At 40.6% G+C, this 23,311-nt stretch overlaps 1 protein-coding gene across 6 annotated transcripts in view; it reads left to right on the forward strand.

Moving 5' to 3' along the window:
* The first annotated feature begins 5,860 nt into the window (after positions 1-5,860).
* PHF21B (PHD finger protein 21B) overlaps positions 5,861-23,311 on the forward strand; it is a 205,438-nt gene continuing 187,987 nt past the window's right edge. The window contains exons 1-3 of one of the 6 annotated variants that reach the window (XM_084651643.1): positions 5,862-6,385; positions 6,979-7,011; positions 7,292-7,357. In XM_084651643.1, the coding sequence (XP_084507769.1) occupies positions 6,332-6,385; positions 6,979-7,011; positions 7,292-7,357 (153 nt within the window). In that variant the 5' untranslated portion in view covers positions 5,862-6,331. Of the gene's footprint in view, positions 6,386-6,978; positions 7,012-7,291; positions 7,358-23,311 lie in introns of all 6 variants that reach the window. The other 5 variants (XM_084651646.1, XM_084651647.1, XM_084651644.1 and 2 more) reach the window with 5 other exon arrangements.

The following is a 23,311-nucleotide window of genomic DNA, read 5'->3' on the forward strand; positions in this document are numbered from 1 at the left end:
CCCTGGCTAAAACGGCCGTCTATAAAACCAGAGAGAGGAGGTTAGCCGATGGAGTTTCTTGTGACTGTGGGGCTGTTTTCCGATCCTCGGTCCATTCACGTATCTGGGCGGAGTTCCTCTGGGCGGCGTCCATCGACTCCCTTGATGCTTTTGAGGAGCGGTGGGCGCGGTCCGAGGTTCTCTGCTCGCTGTCTCCGTCTGGTTCCCTTTGTTTGACCCTTTGATTAGGGGAGAGAGTAAGGGACCCCAGCCCCAGCCATTGCTGCTGCGGACACCACCACCTTAGAGGGGTCCTTTCACATGTGGGTGCATGTGCCCCCCCCCCGGATTGTCCACCCCACAGCCTGCCCCTCTTGTTGGGTGCTTTCAAAGGAGGGAATTGTTGGTGACACTGGGCGTGGCGGCAGGTAACTCGAGGGGGTGGCAGACCTTGAGAGTTGATGAAGTCCCCTCGCTCTGGGCCACCAGGTAACTCGGAAGGGTGGAAGACCACGAGAGTCGAGGAAGCCCCCACGCCCTGGGCCCAGGTAAGCTTGAACACTTCCCTCCCCTGAAGCTAATGAGAAAACAATTGTGATTGGTTGCTGTGTTACACATTGCATATGCTGTTGTTTTTGTTTTGTAAGTGTGTTATGCAAATAAAAACACCATTTTTTGGCTTCCAAAAAAAAAATCTACTCTCCTGCTGCCCTCTGGCCATGCTGTATCACAGTACCTTTTTAGTTCACACTAGCAGCATCCGCATAGGGCAGTTACTCCATTTTGGTGCACTGTGCAATTCACACACCCATAGTCTGCATTGCAGCATAGTGTAGACATACCCTTACTACAGCACAGTCATCTCCAGAAAGGGCTTCATATGTGAGTTCCTCAAGGACTTTTGTCTGTGTAGAAAGCTTTTGGAGATTGAAGAGTTTTCCATCAGTTCTGTAATTTATATAGATGCTCTTCTGAAAGTTGACAATTGTGTAATTCAGAATGGCTGTGAAGAAGAGACCAAAGAGGACCGGTGCCAGAATGTAGCTTTGTTTTGACAAGCAACCATCTGAGAGTACTTGACCATGTCTTCATGGAATTGATGTAAGATATTAACGAATTATGTGGGACAGCCAAACTTTTATAGATTTTTTCAGAAGCCATTTCTGCTCACAGTGTCAAACACTTGTTATACAAAAGACAAGAGAAATACAGCTGGAGACATGTATCCACTATATACTTAATTTTGCACATATGCACGCAAAACTTTCAGTGACAGACACATTACATTTACTGCACATAGGGATGTGCCATGACACTTTTAGCAAGTCTTGCACCGACTACCTTGCATGCCTGAGGTGGTCCAGAATGGTGTCCTCCATGCAACACGACCTTGCATGTACAGTATGTGCAAGGTCATGTTGTGCGGAGGACGCCACTTTGTTCTACAAAATGGTGTTCTTCATGGCAGCCAGATGGAATCATCCTGCAGGCTGCCTGTTGAACAATGCACAGCTGATTGGGCATGCACAGATGGCATGCCACTGATTGCACAATATTGTAATTGTATACTTAAAATATATACTGTATGCAAAAGTGCACATCAAGGCTCTATGAACCTGAACTTCACTGTGAGAAAGGGAGGAGCTCATGTGGGGGACCTCTGGGAGTCTTATTCCTACAGAAGCCAGGAGCAGTGATAATACCTCGAAGGGTGGTAAGTGTGCTTACCTATGGAATATGCGACACTTGATGGGACAGCATGTGCTTCTCTCAGTGCAACAATACATCAATTAGCTGGTGCTCAGGAGGAGCAGAGCTATAACCATTTCCCACCGGGCTTAGGCATACCTCTGTGGAGCACCGCCAGCAGTGTTAGCTAGTCTCCCTTCCCCCTTGCACTCCCTAGCCAACTTATGGCTTCCCCTCTATACAAGAACACAGATGGAATGGGGCTCACTGTGACTCTTTTCCCTCTGGTAACAGCCATTATACATCCATAATTTTGCCACCAAGATTTCATCATGCTGGAGTAAATTCCATAAAGCTGTTAAAGGTTTTACAGATAGCAATAGAAAATTATTGCTGAAATATGTTTGGCAGATTAATATATTTTACACAATTGCCTATAAAACATATAGAACGGTATCAACAGATGAATAGCAATGAACTTCATTATGTTTAGTGCTTTATATTGATGTTTCCTGGATATTGTAATCTGTGACCCATCATTGCACTGTGCACATATAAGCCAATTCTTGCATGGCAAAGATACCGAGGTAAACTTCCAAGCTATTTTCCTATAGTCATCTCACTGGTGTGGTGTGGATAAAATAATAACATAACTCCTTGCAGGTCACTTTATAAAGGTTTACATTTGCACTGTTTTGAGGAACCCTCCAACATTCTCAAAACTTTCTGAAATAACAAAAATTAGGCAAAATGCAACTACCAATTTTAGTAGTTGGATGGAAGAATAATTATTTTACAATACTATGCATGCTTTTTATAACAACACAAAACTCTGATTGGAAACAGTCAGCAGACTAGCAATAGAGTCGTGAGTAATAAATACATAAACCAGGCTTCAATAACTATAACTCAGTCAATTGTTAGATTTTTTTAAATTTTATTTATTTGTATTACCATAGTACATAGGAGCCCCAGTCTAGGACCAGGAACCCATTGTGGTAGATGCTGTACAAATGTAGAAAAGACAGTCCAGTTTAGGGCCTGATTCTGATCTCTCATCAGTTTTACACTAGTATGACAATTGATTTCAATGGAGATACTTCAGATTTACAAAGATTTTAGGCCTCTATCTTGTAAACACTTACTCATAAGAGTAACTTCAAATCTGTGAATAGACTCATTCAGGTCAATAGGATTCCCTGCATGCATAACCCAAAGTTACTCATGTGCTTTCAGGGTCTGAGCTTTACTGGGAATAACCAGCAAACCTTCACTTTTGCTGGGCCATGATCTTGCAAATACTTGTGCACATATGTAACTGTGTTTCTAGGAGTAGTACCATTAACTCACATTCATAGAGTGTTCCATGTGCATAAGTATTTGCACAGGATTGATCTCTTAGTCCTTATTCTTGTGAGTAAGGGCTGTAAAACCAAGTCCATATGTCATAAAGTAGTTGGACTTTACTGTTTACCTTGACCTTTTAGGTCACCTACTAGTTATCATGAAATCTAATAAATTCTGTTACAAGTTGAGTTTACGAAAAAGTAGTTAGAGAAATCAGCAAGTAGTTGAAGTCTAACTATTTAGATTGTTTCAATAAGATTTTATTAAGTCTAATATTTATTAATATAATATTTTCATTTAAAAACCCATGATATAACAAAAAACAACCGCCATCATATACACACTACTAAAACATTGTATTTATTTGGATTTAAACATTTCTGGGCAATGTTTACAGTCCAAACACAGAAACAGTGCTCTAGTTAAAGAGCACCAGAAAGTGAAACTGACTAGTTTGTTTTCATTGTTCAAGCCAAACATCCAAAAAAAGTGAACAAATGGTGAAAAGTAAATTAGATTTTTTTAATTTGGTCAATTTCAATAAGGAATATGTTGATAGTAACACAAATAAGGATTTTTAAAATAAACATATATCATGATTCTATTGTTTCCAATAGCTAAGGCTGAAACAAGCTTTTAATTTTACGTCTGCTTAAGACACCTCATTCATAATTGTGCCAAACCAAGAACAAGACACCTTGAATTTCACAGAGATGACTTTATGTCAGGGTAGGATAGAATATTTCTGGAAAGTCTAATGGAACTTGGCAAGATTTTTCTTTTCTTAACAGTTTAGATACTTCAGGTTTGATTTAGTAGGTTTGTCTTGGTAGGTATTGGTGTCTTTATTTGGGGAAAAAGATTTCTATAGTCGTTAAAAGTTTTATGTCCAAGCACAGCTGGAGCACTGTGGTGTTCTGCCAGTTTCTGTATGTTAGGTTAGTATCAATAAGATTGCAGCTTGAAATGACTATCAGAATGAGAGTATTTATCAGGTACTAGTATTGAACTCATTAATGTAGAGGCTGACCACTTAATTAGGTATTTTCTTAATTTTGAGAGTCAGAGACAAAATTATCCTGAGCTTTGTTTGTGGTTTTCAATGTCACTAAGGCTTGTCCACACACAGAAGTTGCACTGGTTTGCCCAAAGAGGAGGTGATGTACTGATTTAGTTAAACTGGTGCAGTTCTGATTATGATCTCTCTTACATTCATTTAGGCTTTGTCTACACTAGCACTTTTGTCAGCAAAACTTTTGTTGGTTGGGGATGTGGAAAAAACCACCCCCGACTGACATAAGTTTCACCGACAAAAGCGCTGGTGTGGACAGCGCTATGTTGGCTGGAGAGAGTCTCCCGCCAACGTAGCTACTACCGCTCGTTGGGGGTGGTTTAATTATGCTGGTGGAAGCCGCTGGCATAGAGCGGCTACACAGGAGACCTTACAGCAGCGCCACTGCAGCAGTACAGCAGTGTAGACATAATCTTAACTTGCCATAATCTTAGATTTGTTATTTAACAAGCTGAGGGTTGTCTACACTTCAAATGCTACAGAGGTGCAGCTGCACCTCTATAGCGCTTCAGTGTAGACACTACCTACACTGTTGGGAGAAGTTCTCCCATCATCCTGGGTAATCCATCTTCCCCAAGAGATAGAAGCTAGGTTGATCAAAGAATTCTTCCATCGACCTAGTACTCTGTCTAAATGGAGATTTAGGTTGGCTTATGTCACTATGTCACTAAGGCGTGTGGATGCTCTTATGGAGACCATCCCTAAGTTTCTATACTCACAGTCACACAAATCACTGCATCATTTCACCTTTAGTTAAACCAGTGCAAGGTGTGCATAGGACAAGTTTCTGGCTGTTGTCAAGGTGATGATACACCTGCAGAGCAGAAGGTCGGTTGGGTCATGGTTATTGTGCATTTCCATACACTTCAATTTTTATTTATTTATTTTTTGAATACAGAGGGACTTTAGCCTCAACCTTCAAAGTTAGGTTGTGTGTGTTTGGAGAAGGCCACCTTATTTTCAAAACCTCCCTCACCCCAGTGACAGCAACTTTTTAAACCTTAACTCCAGATTAACCCATATGTGTGTGTGTGTGTGTGTTAACAAAATATGTAAGAAACCAGTTTCTAGCCTGTTTAAATTGAGCAAGGTAAAAAACGACCTTGTTGCCATCATTGGCTGGCAGGTAATTGAACATCTTGGAGCAGGAATGCTGGAAAGCAGCGAGAGAAGAGGAAAGGGAGACAAGCGAGTGGAGCAAAGGCAGAAAATCCGAGTGAGTGTCGGGGAAAGGTAAGGACAGAGGGAAGGGGAAAGAGGACAGGATGAAAGCGTGTGTGTGTGTGTGTGAGAGAGAGAGAGAGAAAAACTTGCCGCCTCCTCCCCAGCCTGTGTTGCGTTGGGACGACCTAATACTCCCCGCCCCTTGCCCCCAGTTCCAGGCCGGGCAAGAGCAGCCCCGCGGCCGCGGTGAGAGGCACCAATAGCCCTTGCCCCGCAGCCCCACGCGTGCTTGACAGCCGGGGAGCCCGCGGCCCTGGCACCCGGAGAGGCAGCGGGACGCGGGGCACGGCCCGGGCCAAGCCCCCCACGCCCGGGGGCTCGCGCTGCCCTCTCTCTCCGCCGCAGACTTTGTTGTTCCCTCGCCCACCGCGGCGGCCGCGCGGCGCATGCGCCAGGCGAGCCGCTTCCAAGTCCCTTTTCCTCCCCCCCCCTCCCGCCCCTTTTGCTCCATCCGGGCACCGCCGAATTAGCATTGACAGCCGTGGCACAACTTTTCCCGAGGCAAAGTGAAATCAAGGCGCGCACTCTGAGGAAAATATAGTCCCTGCCGTTTTAAGTCCCCCCCTCGTCCCCTCCGGAGGGGCGGGCGCGCTGCGGGGGGCGGTGACTCGGCTCCTGGGCGGAGCGGGGCCCGCCTGGGGCCCCCCGGGCGCAGCGCTGACGGGGGGGGGGCTGGGGCGGAGTCCCCCCCCCAGTTTGGCGGAAAGTGAGTGATGAGTCTGTGTCCCTAGCAAAGAGGCAAAGAACTTGCTGTGCAGCCTGAGTAGTTGTTTCTTTCGATTCTTGTTGTGGCTTTTTTTTCCCCTTTCCTTTTCTTTTCTTTTTAAATTGCGCTGCTCGGGGTGGGCTTGCCTGAGGGGAGGGGGGGTTGGTTGGTGGCTGCGGAGGAAAAACCAAACCCCCCCCCCCACACACACACTCCTCCTCCTCCTCCCCCTCCCCGAGAGCCAACGGAACAAAAACAAAAGAAACTTCGCCGGGCTCCGAAAGTGGCAGCAAAGTGCCCGGCAAGTTGCGGGGATGGAGCGACAGAGCTTGCAAGAGGCGTTAAAAGTGGAAATCCAGTGTCACCAGGTAACGCCGCGAGCCCGCGCGGCCGGCCCCGGGGTGCGCGAGCGGGCGGCTGCCCTGGGGCGGGGGGGGGGGGAGGGAGGGAAGGGGAGGGGGGGGGCGCGGGTGCGGGCGACCCGCAGGGAGCCAGCCTTGCAGGCTGAGCCAGGCGCGTTTGCTCCTTGTCGCAGGGTCTATCGATCAGGGGAGGGGGGCTGGGAGTGCGAGTGAAGAGGGGGGAGGCTGGAGCTGAGGCGCCCCCCCCCGCCGCCCCCCACCCCCCGGGATCCCCTTCGGAATATCGAACACTTTGCAAAAGTAGTTTGGGAGACTGTTCGGCCGAGTTGTGTGTGTGTGTGTGTGTGTGTTGTGGAGCATCGGAGTTAACATTGCGGTTGGTGCTTGTGTGTGTGTGTGTGTGTTGGAGAGATTAGGACGAGACTTGAATATTTATGAGCTTTGCTTGAAACTGACTCGCAGTGTTTACTTGCCTCTTTGTTCCTTACCCCCCTCCCTTCCCCTTCCCCACACACACACACACATACACATTTTAAAAAAATCCATTAAACTTGGAACAGTTTCTAATTCCTCCTTTTTTGGGGTGGTTTTTTTTATAGAAACTAGTTGCACAGATGAAGCAAGATCCACAGGTAAATGCAGATCCTTTTTTCCTCTTCTTCAGTATTTTATCTCTGCTGTAATAAGCGCAGTTGTGCCGGGACAGCAGGATGAGAAACTTTATCAGTAAGAGATCTGATTTTGTAGTCTTCACTGAGCTTTTTGACTAAAGAGGGTGTTTATGTGTGTGCATGCTTTTGTACGGCGTTGATGAAACGGTTTTGCCTTTGAACAATGTCTTATCTCAAGTTTATTCATGACGGGTTAGTTTACACTTTGCCTTTAATATGCATTTTATTGCCATTTTTGCAGAACGGTGATCTTAAGAAACAAATCCATGAAAGGCAATCAAGAATAGCAGCTCTTAATGAAAAACAAGTAAGGAATAGATCGATTCAGTTCTGTTTCCCCCCCCCCCCATGCACTTTCTAAACATCCTAAAAGTGGCTGCGTTCGCTGAAAAATACCGAGAGCAGAGAATAAAATATCTATTTTCCTAAGTCTACAGTGAGAAAATGTATATTTTCAAAACGAGATCCGTTTCTTAGATCCCTTGCCTGGGGTGGGGGTTATAATAATAGTAAAAGGATAAGCAGTAGTTAAAACGTAAAAAAAAAATAATAAAAAAAATGAGGCGTCCATTTTGAGTTGGTCGACATGTTTTAGGAATATGGAAAATTCTCCTGTCTTGGGCTACTTTGTGCACTTCCATGCAATGTGCTGAGCAAGAGAGTTGGGAACAAGGAGACTGGAGCCCAGGTCGGAGCCATTTCTGGTCTCAATTGCAAAACTGATTTTTATTGATCACTTTTTTTGCACTTGTCTTTCTCTTCCCTTGGTCTGATCTGACGTGTTAGCTTTGGATTTGAGTTCACTTAGGCACTTTCACTTTTTAAAAAAATAACCTGTTCCAGTTATAGGAAAATCTGAGGAGGGGAAACAAAACAAAATAGAAACCTTCCTCTCCCTCTCCCCCCTCAGAAAACTTTTATTTTTTGTTTTGTTATGCACAAGTGACCCTTGTGTATAGTGCAATGTTTGACACCTCCTCCGCTCCTAATCCTCTTTCAGGATGAAAGAAAGTTCTTTATTGTGAGTTTGTTTGGGTTAGATCAGCTGATGGCGAGGAGCTGTGATTGTTAGGTTTCAGCACCACGATCAGATGCCATTGAACACTCCGCAACCCCATGTTTCCGCTGCGCTTTGCAAACGCTGCACACGCACACACACACACAACGACCCACTCCCTTGCCCCCCGCCCCTTCCACTTTCAGTACTTCTAATGCTTAAACGAAGCAGCGGCAGCAGCAGCTTGCAAAGCGAGTCCATGATCTGCCGGATTGAGTCACCATAGCAAATAACTTTCACCGTTCCACCTCCCCCCATCACAACTCCCCACCCCCCACTCTGCAGGATCATGCAGCTTTCCAAAAGCCCCTTTGGCAGCTAGATCCTGCTCCATCACCCCTCTCTTTCCCCCCGGCTGAATCGATCGCGATTCCTTCGGAATGCAGCAGCTCTTTCAGCACCAAAACTTGGAACAGCGCCTTTGGGGTTTTTTTTCCCCTCTCACAAAACAAAAAATCTTCCACCCTAGGAAAGAAACCTCGAGATTTGTAATATTCCTGGGGGAAAGAGAAGGAATTGTGTGTGTGTGTGTGTGTGTGGAGTTGTGGTTAAAGTTGAAAAGTGATCCGTGCATATTTAATATGTGCTCATAGAATGCATGCATGGATGGTGGTGATTATATGCAACCCTTTTCCGCCCAGTTTATTGTAATCAGAATTTGTCAGCACTCTCAATTTGGTAGTGGAAGCTTCCATTTTGTGAAGAAGGGGTGTTGGTTTCTTCCTAACATGGAGAAAAGTCTGCAGAGTTTGAAGGTGGGGGATGGGGCCCCATTCATGCTGAACATTACCATTTTGATTGCTTTGATGCCATTTTTGGAGGGGGAGGGGATAGACTACCCTATTCAGCCTAGCACAAAGATGTTTAATCACTGTATAGAATCAAATCAGATACTTTATTTTTTAAAGCAGATCTGACACTACATGATAGCTAAGGGCTGTTAGTCCTTTTATGCTGTGTAAAACAGCAAGTTGTTGACTCTAACACTACTAGGCTGAGCAGAGGATTTTTTTAAAACAAGGTAACAGCCTTTACTGCAACAATGCATCTTTATGTGTTCTTTCTTCAATGTGGAAATAGTTTTACTGGTTAAGTGGTATTTAGAACATACATTAGATCGTGTTTTGTGTATTGTAGCAACTATTTCAAGGCTGTTTAAATTTTTATGATGATAGTAAATGAGAAGCTATTTATTATGTGACATGCTGGAATTTAGATAAGGCAGAGAGAGATCTGAAAATACCATTTGAACATTCTGATGCAGCTGGGTGTAGAATATTGTCACCCATCTTACACAACATCTTCTTGGAATCCCAAACTAACTAGTAAACAAGGGTTACATGTTATCTTTTTAACTCCCACTACCCACCCTATTTTCTAAAAATCCCTGTAAAGTGCAAAGTAAATAAAAATAAAAGTCAGAAAACAGTAAATATTGGCCTAGTGATTTAAACTAGTATTTTTCTACAAAAGTCGACAGTATTATATTTCTTCTGGTTGTTTTGATGTTCTATGCAACAAGATAGATAGGGGCTAGGTGGTGATTTAGTATGCTCTTGCTCCAGACTGCCACCTCTGGAGGCCTGGTTTGAATCTTTCTTAGGTCACAAATGAAATGAGTTTGGAGGGCTCAGCCTTTGACCATGTCACAAAAATATTATGTAACTTTGCAGATTTTGGTATGATTAGCAATTTCTCCTTAAAAAATGTCCATCACTGAATTATCAGATGCTACAGGGTATGATAGAGGTACCTTTAACATTAGTGTAATAGGTGTTTGTCCAATCATGGATCTGTTATTGATTTCAGCCTTTTGCTTGCATGAGTACAACGCCCTTCCCCCCTGCTGCTATACATTTAAATAAATCTTATGAAGCTTGGAGGGGCAGTAGTGATTGTTTCAATATATACTTTTGAAAACAGTGGGTTTTTAATTTCTTTTCAAACCTGTTGTAGATTTGTTTAGGAACAACTGATTTAGAACATGATAATTCTGGACTTTATTGTGCTTATACTAAATACAAAAGATATTAAGATTACATTTCAGTTAAAATGCACATGTGGATGATGAAATAGACAGTAAAATGAATAGATGATCACACTAACTACATCTGTTTAAAAATATAACAGTGGGGAGTAGTATCTTTCACTGCCCCAATCATCAGTTTCCCTTCTGAGCCATTGGAATTTATTGCAACATTTACTTTTTTTTTTTTCAATTAAAAATAAGAACACAGACAAAGTATCCAGATGGATTCAAGTGTTTGGGTATGGGTTCAAATGTGCAAAACATAGATTTATGCAAGAAATTGGATTTCAATTTACAACCAAATTAAATTCCTGTATAGTCATCCAGTATTTCTCTTATATTGTCAATGTACAGGAATATGGAATGACATGTACTTTATAATATTTATTTGAAAATGTTGGGAAAATATAAAAGATGGGTTTTTTTTAGTGTCACTTAAATCAATACTTAAATTTACCTCTTGCTCAGAAAGGCAAAGTTAGACTTTTCTTACATTAAGTCTACCTGCACATTTTGTACACTATAGTTTTGATGAATTGTAATACCATTTGAGAGTAGGGTACCTCTTCTTTAACAAGATATGATGTGTGAAGACTCCATTAGTTGGTCCAGTGGTTTTACACCTTGAATCCACATCACATGCAGAGCAGCAGTAACATTTTTATCTAAATTGTCAAGCAATAAGAATTTTGATGTAAATAAAAGAGTAATCATAAGAACCAGGTTTGTTCTTTAAAAGCATGTTTGAGGTACTCTGCTACACATATTTTTGTGCGTTCTGTTTGGCCATGAAGTCAATATGCTGTTTTTTAAAAAAATTACTTCTTAATAACAACACTTAACTGATTAAAAACCAAAGCAAAAACCCAAATCACAAGTTAAACTGTTTCTGAGATCAGCATTGGGTGGTAAACCAGGTCTTGGAAAATTAACAGTAAGGATGTGTATGTAGACTGCTATATTTTTAACTGTGATGAACTCTGAATTCAAACAGCCTGTCCTGGAGCACAGCAATAAAAATATGTCTTCCTGAAAGACATAATGTGTATACCATTCACTTGTGCATTGCCTCATTTCTTTACCATAATTTACTATCTACATAGAAGATCAACATTAGTCTCAAAGAGGATGTCCCACGGTGGGGTTATTGCTGGTTTGTCTTTTTGTAGTACATATCTGAAATTAAATCATTGACTGTATTTTGCCGTTGGTGACCCCGTCAAAATATCTTCATGGGATGTGTTAGACTTTGTAAATTTAGTGTGTGCTTCTTAAGGGAGCTTGTTGGAGACTCTTTCGTTCAAGATGTTGGCTTTACGTATGTTCTGTCTGTCTTTCAGAGGGGTGTTTTTTGATATAGTGAAATCCAAGCTGTGCTATGCCTGAAAATGGCAGCATTGTTTACACATGTGAAAGGGGAAATTATTGACATTTGCTAAAGCTCAGTATTTCATATGGTTGGGTACTTTCAAAATTGTTGAAATAAAATAGAGGTTACAAGTGTCAATGAAAACAGAGATAAGACCTGAACGGGGTTTCCAAATTAAGTAGAACCAAGGTCAAATTCTGCCCACAGAAAGATAGACTCAGAGAGAGAGAGAGAACTCTAAACTTATTTTGGTGGCAGTAGGCTCTAAGGGCCCTATCAAATGCTCATTGAAGTGAATAGAGATTATTTTTTATTTACTTGTATTGAAGTAGCACCTAGGAGCCCTAGTCATGGACCAGGAGCCCACTGTGCTAGGTGCTGCAAAAACAGAACAAAAAGACAGTCTCTGCTCCAATATTGCTGTTGGATTATGGCTTTGGATCAGGCTCTAAATTGGTGATGAACCTTGAAGTGGAATTTTAAACTTTCCAATTACGCTTTGAGTCTTTAAAATGCAGACACAAGAAGTAATTTAAATGTGGGCTTGACTTTGCAGTCCTTCTGTACACAGAGCTTCTATTGACTTCACTGGCACTTCTGAACAAATGGAAAATCAAGTGAAGTTATTGGATCTAAGTGAAGATTAGTTCTGGGCTGGTAATTTAGAAAGCTATAGTTCCTCATGTTTTCCTACAATCTGCTAGTAATTTATTGGTTGCTTTGCTATCTGAGTAAAAAATGACAAATTTACCATCCGCTCCTTGGAGAGGAAATTTGGGAATATAGTTTATATAAAGGCAATCCTAGCATTCTTCTTTATGCTTTCAATAAAGTTACATGAGATTAGGTGCCCATATTGGGGGAGGGGAGGAAAGGTTGTAAAAAGCATTTTCACAGAGTTTGAAGCACAGCACAAACATACTTGTGGCTTTCTGCTTTGCGTTTGATTTGCCCTTATAAAAACCACTGAAATTGCCAACCCTGAATGTAAACATAGTGCTGAAGGGGATTTTGATCAACATTTGCTTTGTGGCAGTCTGATTGGCAGGTGAAATGTGGTCTTATTCTAGCATTTTTCTTTTACTGTACACTATTCCATACATGTACAGTACATCACTTGGCAGTGCTAAGGGTTGAAAAGTGAATGTAACGTACATTCTAACCATTTAAAAGAGTACACTTTGATATTTTAGCCACTTAAAACACCTGCTGTCAGAACAGTACAATTGATTTCAATTAACTTTGAATTTCTTCAATAAGATGACTCTTATAATAACTCCAGTAATCCCATGATGCCTCATTAGAGGAGCTGGCTATGATGATTATCCCTGTGATTTAACAATTTTTTTTCCTTCTAATGCCTTTGTCTATTCAGAAAAAGGAATTATAGTAACAATACCTTTTTATTTCACATGTAGTCTTACACTAAAGGTACTTGCTACCTGTTACATGTTGTATAATATCTAATTGTACTGCAGCAAGATATTTGTTCTTAAATATCTGATGCTTTGATAGCAAACATATCAGAGAAACTTTTGTTGTATGTGTGGAATGTATTTTATAGGTACCCTGTGTCACAGAGTTAGAAAGTTTTCAGAGTAGCAGCCATGAGTCTGTATCTGCAAAAAGAAAAGGAGTACTTGTGACACCTTAGGTCTTCACTGGGGGGCGGGGGGTGTCGATCTAAGATACACAACTTCAGCTACGAGAATAGCGTAGCTGAAGTCAACGTATCTTAGATTGACTTAGAATCACTTACTTCGCATCCTTGTGGCGCAGGATCGATGGCCACCGCTCCCCCGTCAACTCCGCTTCCGCCTCTCGCCCTGGTGGACTTCTGGAGTCGACGGCAGAGTGATCGGGGATCGATTTATCGCGTCTACACTAGACACGATAAATCGATCCCCAATAGATCGATCACTACCCGCCAATCCGGCGGGAAGTGTAGACGCGGCCTTAGAAACTAACAAATTTATTTGAGCATAAGCTTTTGTGAGCTACAGCTCACTTCATCGGATGCAGTGAGTTGTAGCTCACAAAAGCTTATGTTCAAATAAATTTGTTAGTCTCTAAGGTGCCACAAGCACTCCTTTTCTTTTTAGAGTTAGAAAGTGTTAGGTATGTATGCACAGCTGAAAAAGGCCATGCTCCCCCTCACTCTTTTCACAGAAGTTTCATTAGTGGGCCAGATCCTCAGTTCATCCAGATCAGTGTGGCTTCAATGGAGCTATGCCAGTTTACTCCAGCTGGGGATCTGGCCTGTTGACTTCAATGGGAATTCTGCTTGCGGTGACAAAGTAGAATATGGCCCTGTCTCTCCACAGTATGAGACTGGGGAAAGGGTTTTGTAAGTTAATATGAAATCACATTTCCAGTGGGACAGTGCATCATTCTAAACACTTTTTTGTTCAAGTTGAGGAAACCATTTCTTAACTCATTCCATTTGATTTTTTTCAGTTGAAAGCTACAAAGGCACATAAAACCACATTAATACAGAGTTACTTTTAAATGTGTTTATCTTTGCTTTCCTCTTTATGGTAAAGATAACATATACACTGATTATAAAATGATACACTTCCCCCCTCCCTGCAAAATCTGAGGCATCAACACAATTTCTAATCAATAAGAGTTAAAGGGTAGAAGTTTGCAAATCAATAAGACAAGGCCATGGTAAATGGTGTGTCTATGACCATGATGTCAAAAAGGGGGCGGTTTCTACATGCAAAGTTGACTGAAGCTGGCAAAGTCTAAAAAAAACGTGCTGCAAGTCAAGATAAGAACAAAGAAGAACAAAAAAAAATTGGATTAATTGAAATGCAGATTTGTCTTTCTCCCATTAAAGTAAAGTCAGTTAGTGTAGCCTGACTGAATCATATTTGGTCTGCCTTTTCACCTCCGCTTGTTAAATCACCCTATGTACATTTCTTTTAGGTATATCCTATTTGAGGATTTCTTTTTTACTTAAGGTGGTACCACCTCATTGTTTGAAAATGCTCTTCTGAAGATAAAATGTACGTCCTTAAGCGCGTGCGCTCGCATTTGTTTTTGAGTCAGCTACTTATTGTTATGTAGTAGCAATTTCCAGAGTGTCCTATGAAATTGCTGATGCGGCTTAGTTCTAGCTACAGCCTCCCGACTCCCAGTAGTAAGCATCTCTTGAAATCTAATACGTACTACTTTTTTTTTTTTTTTTTTTGCACAGCACATACAGACTGTTTAATATACAAAGAAAAAGGGGAAAAAATATGAAGCAGCATTTTTTTTTTATTTTTAACTCACAGAATAGTAAACTTGTGGCCCAAGTTTAGGATAGAAATGGACGCACTTGGCTGCTGGGAAAGTAAAACACAAAACTAGGCCTGAATGTGGCTGCAGTAAAATCAACACAAGAAGTAGCTCTAGTGTGTAGCATTTTGTCTAAGAACTCTGTAGAAATGATCTGCAGTGCTGATCTGTGTTTTTGAGAAACGGTGCTCCTTTTCAAAGTTTGCATTTAGTCCTAAGAGACTAGGTGTACAGGCTGTGGCAGGAAGAGAGTGTTTGCCTAAAAATTTTTTTGATTGCTTACATTTAAGCAACAGAAGCATGTCACTGGGCTTGAAACAGAAATCAAATCTGTATAGTATATAGAAGGTTTTTCTTTCTAGAACTATTTCACTTGATAATGTTGTCCTTTCTTTGTGAGGTAGCTTATCTTGCATCCAGGGAGGAAGGGAAGAGACTCTTTGGGCTAACTCAGTTATTGATAACAGATCTTAAAGATTACGGAAAGTAAAAAAATTATATTGCATTTTGATTAACATGAGTCAAGCGAGAACATTGAAACCTTAGACATGCAACGCAGATTAACTTGCATTTTCTGTAATTTTCCGTTTTCTGAAGCTCTTTGAATTAGCTAGGATTGCCTAAAGATTTATTGACGAATTGAAGCTTTTCTTAAGTGTGAAAAAGATGAGAAAAGATTCCTGTCTCAGAACTGTACACATTCCAGTGTGTGTGTGCAAGGTCTTTCTTTTTGATATCATTCAGGCAGAAAGTCAATATGCGCATGTAAATGAGCCTGAAAATGTAATTAAAAATATATACATACTGGTGACTGTGATACAGAATTTAATATGAGATGCAGGTTACAAAGTGACAAGTAGCATTTCCTATAATCAGCGATACTAACTCTGCTCTATGATTTATGCATTTCATCTGCTATTAAATGCACCATAGATAAATGCTAGCATTATTTCTTAAAATATAATTTTTCAGCACAGTAAGCAAATGCAAAAAATATCTTGCTCCCTCTTCACCCTCTCCCCTCCAATCCCCCCCCAACTAAAATCCCCACTATCAAGATGTTACTACAGAGAGGAGAAGAATTCTGTAGAAGGTCAGATAAAGGCCTCCCTGATAACGTATCTTTGCCTGAAAGAAAATGTCACAAAATAGACTTATTGGTGTTGTTAATGCATTAAGATCAAGGAAGTTTTGGAAATTGTTAACATATGTCTAGGAATCAACATACAGATGAAAAACTGGACAAATTGCCAGCAGAAAGGCATAAATAATCTTGGCCTCTTTTTCAGTGTCTGTAGCATAATATTGTTTTGCACATGAAAGGTAAATTAAGAGGCAGATGTCTCCCAGATTCCAAACTTAACAACAAAGACCCAGGCTCTTTTTCCTAAAGTATTCTCATCCCTTCTAAAAGTTAGGTCAGAGTGATGAGAAAGTAAAATGTCACTATAGAAATTAACAATTCCACTTTCCAGCTAACAGAGAAGCTACTTTTCAAAGGTTTATTTCTCATTAAACAATAAAAGTGGAACATAAATATGTTTCTGTAAACATCCCTGCAGCCCATAAATATATATAAATGAAGCCAGTCTGATTTACGTTATTTTGTTAACATTCTTTGCTGAGTAGGCTTGGATGGAGTACAACCTCTTCATATAGAGGATCTAATTATAAATACAAGGGACAGAACCAAATAAGCAGTCTTTAAAGGGAAAAGAATCTGGCAGCTTTGTTTAAAGTGTCCTTTAATGAACTTCTTTAGCAGCTTGTATCTTAGCAACACATTTTATTACATACCAGTGCGGGAGAAGCAGTTTGCAGATGGAGTTGCACACAGTAATTTATTTCCACCCCCCCTTCTCCTCCCCCCACCCTTTTCTCTGTGGTGACTCAACTGGAATGTTCAGACTAGCTTTCTAACACTGATAGCTCACTCTAAATCCCTGATTGGTTCATTTGTATCTGTTCTGTTGTCTTAGTTGATGAAAAAGGCATTTTACTATGTTAAATACATAGTGACTTTGCTTGCTTTTAGAAATAGATGCAGATATGACTATTTTGAACGGGCACAATGTTTAAAATAAACACAAGTTTGCTTCTTGCAATCCACCTCCCTCCCACACTGTACTTTCTTCTGTGTGCTAACTCATGTACATGGCACTGACCAGTTTCTAGATTTGTTGACTATTTACTCTCAACTCCTAAATGGGGTTATTTTAATCTATTATTCGCTGTGCTAAAATTGAATGGAATCTTATAGGAACATTTACAATCTTTTTTTTCTTCTTCTTCTTAATCAGAAACCTACCATTTTAAAATCTAAATACATCAAGAAATAACTGGAGTTATATAAAGCAGTCTGTTACTATCCCCTTTTTTGGATAATCTGTAATCCTTACTACTTTTTGATAACAGTCCCTTTTGCTGATTATGGGCCAGATTCTACCAGTTTGTCTTGAATATTCAACTCTGTGAGTAGTAGCTTCATTGATTTCAGTGAGACTAATCAAGTAGTGAGGTACTACTCAACATGAGTAAGGGTGGCAGAATCTGGCCCTATAAGATTTGTTTCTGTTTTAAAGTGGATGGGGGGAGGAAGGGGAAATGCATTCGATAAACAAAAGTAAACACTATTCAACTAACTCTGAATCTGAACTCTAGAGTCAGATTTTCATCTCATCTGGACAGGTGTAAATCCAGAGTAGCTCGATTGACTTCAGAGGAAAGATTTTGGATTTGCAGTGGTGTAACAGAGATCTGACCCTGGCCTGGATATTTGGAGGGGGGATGAAAAGGAACTAACAAATTAAGACAGAACTCGGGGAACCTAAAGAGGCATTTTGGAAGTAGTGCTAAAGATATTGGTCTTGGAGAAGCTTTTGTAAAATGTCAGTTGTAACAAACAAGTCAGAGCTAATATTCAAAAGATTCTATTAAATAAACCCATTTCACAAAGTCCATTGCTAGTCGCAAGAGGATAATAAATCATTTATGAAGGCCATGGAATTTTTTTTCTTCTTTCCTTCACATTTGTTTAACTGTAAATTCATTCCCAATCACTTGCAAATCCTTACATTCCTTGAATCCGAAATTAAATACTGAACTTTCTTTTCAGACTAAATGATGCATGCGTTTGACTCTATTTTTTTCTCTGATGGGTCAAGGGGTAGTTTCTCTTGTCACCTCAGCATTTGAGATACTCCAGCCAAATCAGTAGCATTAAAGTAATCCATTCTACTTGAAAAAAAGATGTACAATACAATGGATGAGCCATCCCTCTTTGAAAATGCTATGATATTAGACCTTAGATAGTGGGCTGTCCTCTGAATCCGAAAGTGATTTAAGTTGCCATGTGATTAACTTATTCTTTTCTTTTTGTGATTCAGTCCACTGTTTATTAACTTAAATTGGATTGAAAAAAATTCTAAACTGTGGAATGCATCAGGATCTTGCACAACTGCCAGGATTAACGATGATAGCCTGAACTGTTGAACAAGCAATAGAAAATAGAAAGGACCACCATTTTCTAGTACATTTCATATCCCACTGTGAAGGATAACATTTACAGAAAGTGTAGCATTTGAATCCCTTGTCTCACTATCATTATGTTTTTTCTGTTTCAGTGTCTGGAATATTTAGGCAATGTGTAAAAGCAGGAGACTTAATATATATAAAGAAACTCCCTCTGCAGATATTGTAGTAGTGAAGAAGACAATGGAGCATTTAATTATTTTTCCAAGATTCAGTATGTTAAAGAAACAGTTAGAAACCAGTGTATCTGATTTACCAAAGCAAAACAACCGTCTTGAATTTTTCTTCTCAATTCAATAAGACAAGAAAATATTCTTGTTTCTAGAAGCACAAGCACTTCCAGAAACTTCTTTAAGTTTCTGAGCAATAGCATGGTAGCTCATTACAGAAGTACTTTGACTGAGGGAAACTTAAAGGAACTTCCATCCCCAGATGAAGCAAAAGACTCATTTATAAACAATGAGTGCAGCAACAATAGAAAGCTGAGTGCATTCTGCATGAATAATATAACTGAGGGTTGTGAAAAGCCTGTGATTTTAGTATGCCAAACCCAGTGTAGGAGTGCAGTGTTCAGCTGATTTCCACCCCCTCCCCCCAACACTCAGGATTCATCCTGTCTCTCCCCCATGCATATGCGCAAACATACGCACTCAGAGAATTAGCTATGATGAATAAAAGAGTGAAGTCTTCAAACTACTGTGCAGGGATGTTGAGGGTTGAAATTACATTCACAAAAACGAGGGAATTCAGGGCTGAGGCTGGAAATCTAGGCCAATACTCCAGCCTTAATGCTTATCTTATGTGTGGAGGAAAAGCCTAAGACATGACTTAAGACTACAGTTTGGATGTCATTCTTTATTTTCAGCTTAGATAGTTTGACTTTCCTTGGCTTTAAGAGTTTAAATCAGAGTACTTACATGGGCTCTAGTAGGAACTCTGAGTCCTTGGCATCTCTAAAACTCCAGTCGCTTTTATGTATGCATTTAAATATGCATTTAGACGTCTGACTTTAGGTGTCCAGGTTGAAAATTTTGGCCACAGATTTTTTATCATTACATTTCCTTAATTATTATTTTTTAATGTAGTCCTCTGGAAAGGTACTGATTGAAGCTCTTTGGGGTAGGGACCATCTCTTTGTTCTATGTTTATACAGCACTTAGGGGTCCTGGACCATGACTGGGGCTCATAGGTGCTGCCACAACATTAATAATAATTAATATAATAATAAATATTACATTGAAAGTATCAGTGGCTAAAGTTTACCCATTGTCAGGTTTACAGCATGAGTGCTGGTAGAGCAAGGTTTGCCTAAAACTTCTCTTGGAGTCTGTCTATACTAGGTAAAAAAAGTGGGTGTTTGCAAAGTGATAACTAACCTGTTATGGCAAATGTTGTAAAATGCTAGTGTAGACAGGGCAAGTTTGAGTTTTACCTTAATTATGCTGGTTGAGATAAATCCTACAGGGTCCACTATCATATGTTTGCTATTGTGCTAAAAAGATACCTCTTTCCCTTTAAAGATGAGAATGTAGCTTTTTTTTTTTTTTTTTAACCAGTTCAGTCCTTGGTGCCTCTTTGCTGCCAAATGTGAAAGATTTTGTATGATGTGGACAGCTGTGTACTAAGAATTAGACCAAATCCACTAACTCATTTCACATAGATCACCAAAAATTTATCAGATAGTAACAACTTTAAGTTTGCTACATTGATCTGATTCAAAGCAGTGACCAAGAGGTGGAGAGCTTCATATGTCATGACCAATTTCCTGAGTCTTCTGTTCCTCTGTTATATTTTTTCAAGTGGTACTTTTTTTTCCTTTTGAAAATATCTGGGCCTGGATCATCAACTTGTGTAAATCAGCACAGTTCCATTGTCTTCAATGGAGCTATGCCAGTTTGTACCACCTGAGGATATGGACCAGGGGTATAAAAATTCCACCTAATTATACTTAAAGTCTCATTGACAAATTAACCTCATAGCAGCAGTAAGTATGGGCCAGCTCCTGAGACCATTTTTCAGTGTTTAAACTAGATTTACTCAGTCCTCACAAAAGCCTCTTTCCACTGATTCAATGCGAATTTGCTTGAGTAAGGACCTCAGGATTTGGTCTATACTTTGGGGTCATTATGTAAATAGGAGGTTTTAAAAAGTGATCAGTAGTTATTAAAGAAAAAAAAAGGTCCTGATAATAGGTGATTTAAATATTACCTTTCCACATATTTATTTTACAGTTCACCATAGCTCTGAAAGAGCTGTACAGGTTATGTATTGATTGCAAAACTTCTCAGCCTTTACAAACTATCATGTAAATACATAATTATGAAGTTTTTAAAATGCATATTACTCACCAGAGTGGGTGAATATGTGACCTGAGATTTATTCAGATGCAGATTCTTGACACGATAGACCTCTGAGTCATTATGGTGCATTGGGTCATGGCCCACAGAGAGAATTTTTCCTTCCTAGGTCAATGATCCATTAGACAGTAACAGCTCCTTCAGAGTCATTACAGTATTATCAGTCCGGATGGCCTTGAAAGCAGCACTAAGTTTGAATCCATGAACTGAACATCTTCAGGAGATTTTGTTTTTAAATGTTGGATGTTCAATAAGAGGATCAATTAACTTGTTTGTTTTTATGCTCCCCCACCTCCTTCAAAGGGAACAGTCAGCATTCTCGATTAATGGCTTGCCATTCTTTTTAGCAGGGTGGCTTTGAGCTAGAGGAGTGCAAAAAGTTTTTAAATTCTGTGGGCCAAATTCTGTCAAACATGAGGGATTTGGCATAGCCAATCCCCCATGTATGTTTTCAAGAAAAGCATAATTGTGCATCCATATCCTAACTGGTGGTAGCTCCTTGCACAATCCTCTATCTCAACCCCAGCTCCACCCAGGTTACTCCTACTAGACTAGACACATAAATGTTCTGTATTGGTGGCTGTGTACAGGGCTGTTGCTGGATCAAGGGAGTACGTAGGTATGATGCAAACTAAGCCCAAAACCAGACATCTAATGTACTGTGACCTGTTCTCCCAAATCCCTGAGCAAATTCCATCTCAGCACTGGAGCCAGGTACTTGGCATGCAGTACTTGGAGGAGCAGCCTCCAAATCACACACACATTGGATCTGATCTCAGACACATCTCTACAGGTTGGATTAAAGTCACTGTTGGGACAGCAAAGATGTCTCAGCATCCAGGCTGTCCACTCTGGGTGAAATCCTGGTCCCATTGAAGACAAAGGAAGTTTTGCTATTGACTTAAATTGGGTCAGGATTTCACCCCCTGTTTGGGGTATGTTCTAAAATCCACTGAACTCAATGGAAAAATTCCCATTGACATCACATAGGCCACAATAACCCGGTTCAGCATTGGAGGAGTAACCAGGGCTGAAATCAGGAATTGTGAACCTGTCCTCCAGTACTTTGCATACATTTTCGAAGCAGACTGCCCCAAATACTGCTGTGAAGTTATGGCTGTATTTGTATGGAGAGTTCAGCAGTTAATTGAGTAGCAGGTGCTTCTGGTTCATGTAAACCAGAATTTGTCTTTGTGTAGAGAAAAGGCCATATTCTACTCTGTTACACGGGTGTAAATCTGGAGTATGGAAAAACTTGTCTCAAGCGACCACTGAAGGATCAGACAAACTGACTGCTTAACCGAGGTGATGTGCTAATAAAGGAGGAGCTGAATTCCATTCAGCTCGATAGAGTTTTTCCAGATTTACACAGAGCAAAATCTTGCTAAAAGAGTGCCAGGCAATGCTGGAGGAGTGGAGTTTTAAAGTGATTCAAACTAGTAGTGTGATTACTGTCAAAATTACAGGCTTTTTATTTCTTAAAGGGTAACATTCTTCAGCTTATTTTAATTATGGGCTCTGAGGGTAGGTCTGATTGATTTTTTTTTTCTTTACTAGAGTGTCATTACTGGCTTTTCTGAATTCAAAGTCCATATTAAAACAATCTGTTAACCCCCTAGTTGGAGGTTAACAATGTCTCTGCTCGGTAGAGTAATTTTAAACCAAGTAATTTAATGCAAAGTCACTTTTTAACTCCGAGTATGCATGAGCCAGTTTTCTTACCTCACCTGTACACCAAAATGAGTTACAGAGCCTTTCTAGAGCAATGTATTAAAGAGACCCTCTCTTTCTTTCAGTCTTCGACAAGCATAAGGCAAAGATAAAGGGTCCTGGAGCTTTTATTGGATTTATAAGTAAATAAATAATTATTGTTACCTCTGCTGTCAGATCCAAGGGATGTTCACTGGTGATCTTATCCCTTGCCATGACCAAAGCTACATAGCAATATCTTCTGTGGATTTTAAGAACTTGTTATGTTGTTATTGCAGGTTTCCTCACAGGACAAACAGGTATCTTTGGAAACGGCACCTCCTGTTAGTCGCTGATGGTAGGACTGGCCCCTAGCAGGCCCCCACGCTCCAACTCTAGTCATCGTTACTGTTGACACTCCTCTGGAAGGGGGATTCCCACAGAAGAAAATAGAACACCAGCCCCAGGCTAAAATATCTTTTCTTAGTAATGTCTAGAGTGCCAGTGGATGGTGTGTATCCCATGGTTCTTCTATCATTCAGTGCAGGGCAGCACAGCCCGTCTTCTCCATCCATACAGATCCTGGCACCATGGTGTGCCTCCTGTGGGGTTAGGGTGGGATAGGTGTCGTGGAGGCATCTTAGGCCTATTCCACATGGGAAGGTGGAGATCCAGTCACAGAGGGTCCCCTCTATAAACAAAAGGTGGGGGGAGAATGGGGAAGGGCAGTTACTGCTATATTTTCAAATAGTATGTTAAGGACAAGGGGTGTCATTCAGTCCTGTGCAGAAGGCCAGTACAAGACCTATGAATGATTTAGTTCTCAGTCCTAACAATAAGACATGGGTAGGATTTAAGTGATGCACAGGCCTTGTGCTGGGTGACTTTCACCCTAGGAGAACTTAACTTTCTTGTTGTTTTAAAGGAAGTCCTCTGGCTCCAGA

The sequence above is a fragment of the Lepidochelys olivacea genome (genome assembly GCF_965140295.1).
Source record: "Lepidochelys olivacea isolate rLepOli2 genome assembly, chromosome: 1".
In the NCBI taxonomy this organism is placed as follows: Eukaryota; Metazoa; Chordata; order Testudines; family Cheloniidae; genus Lepidochelys; species Lepidochelys olivacea.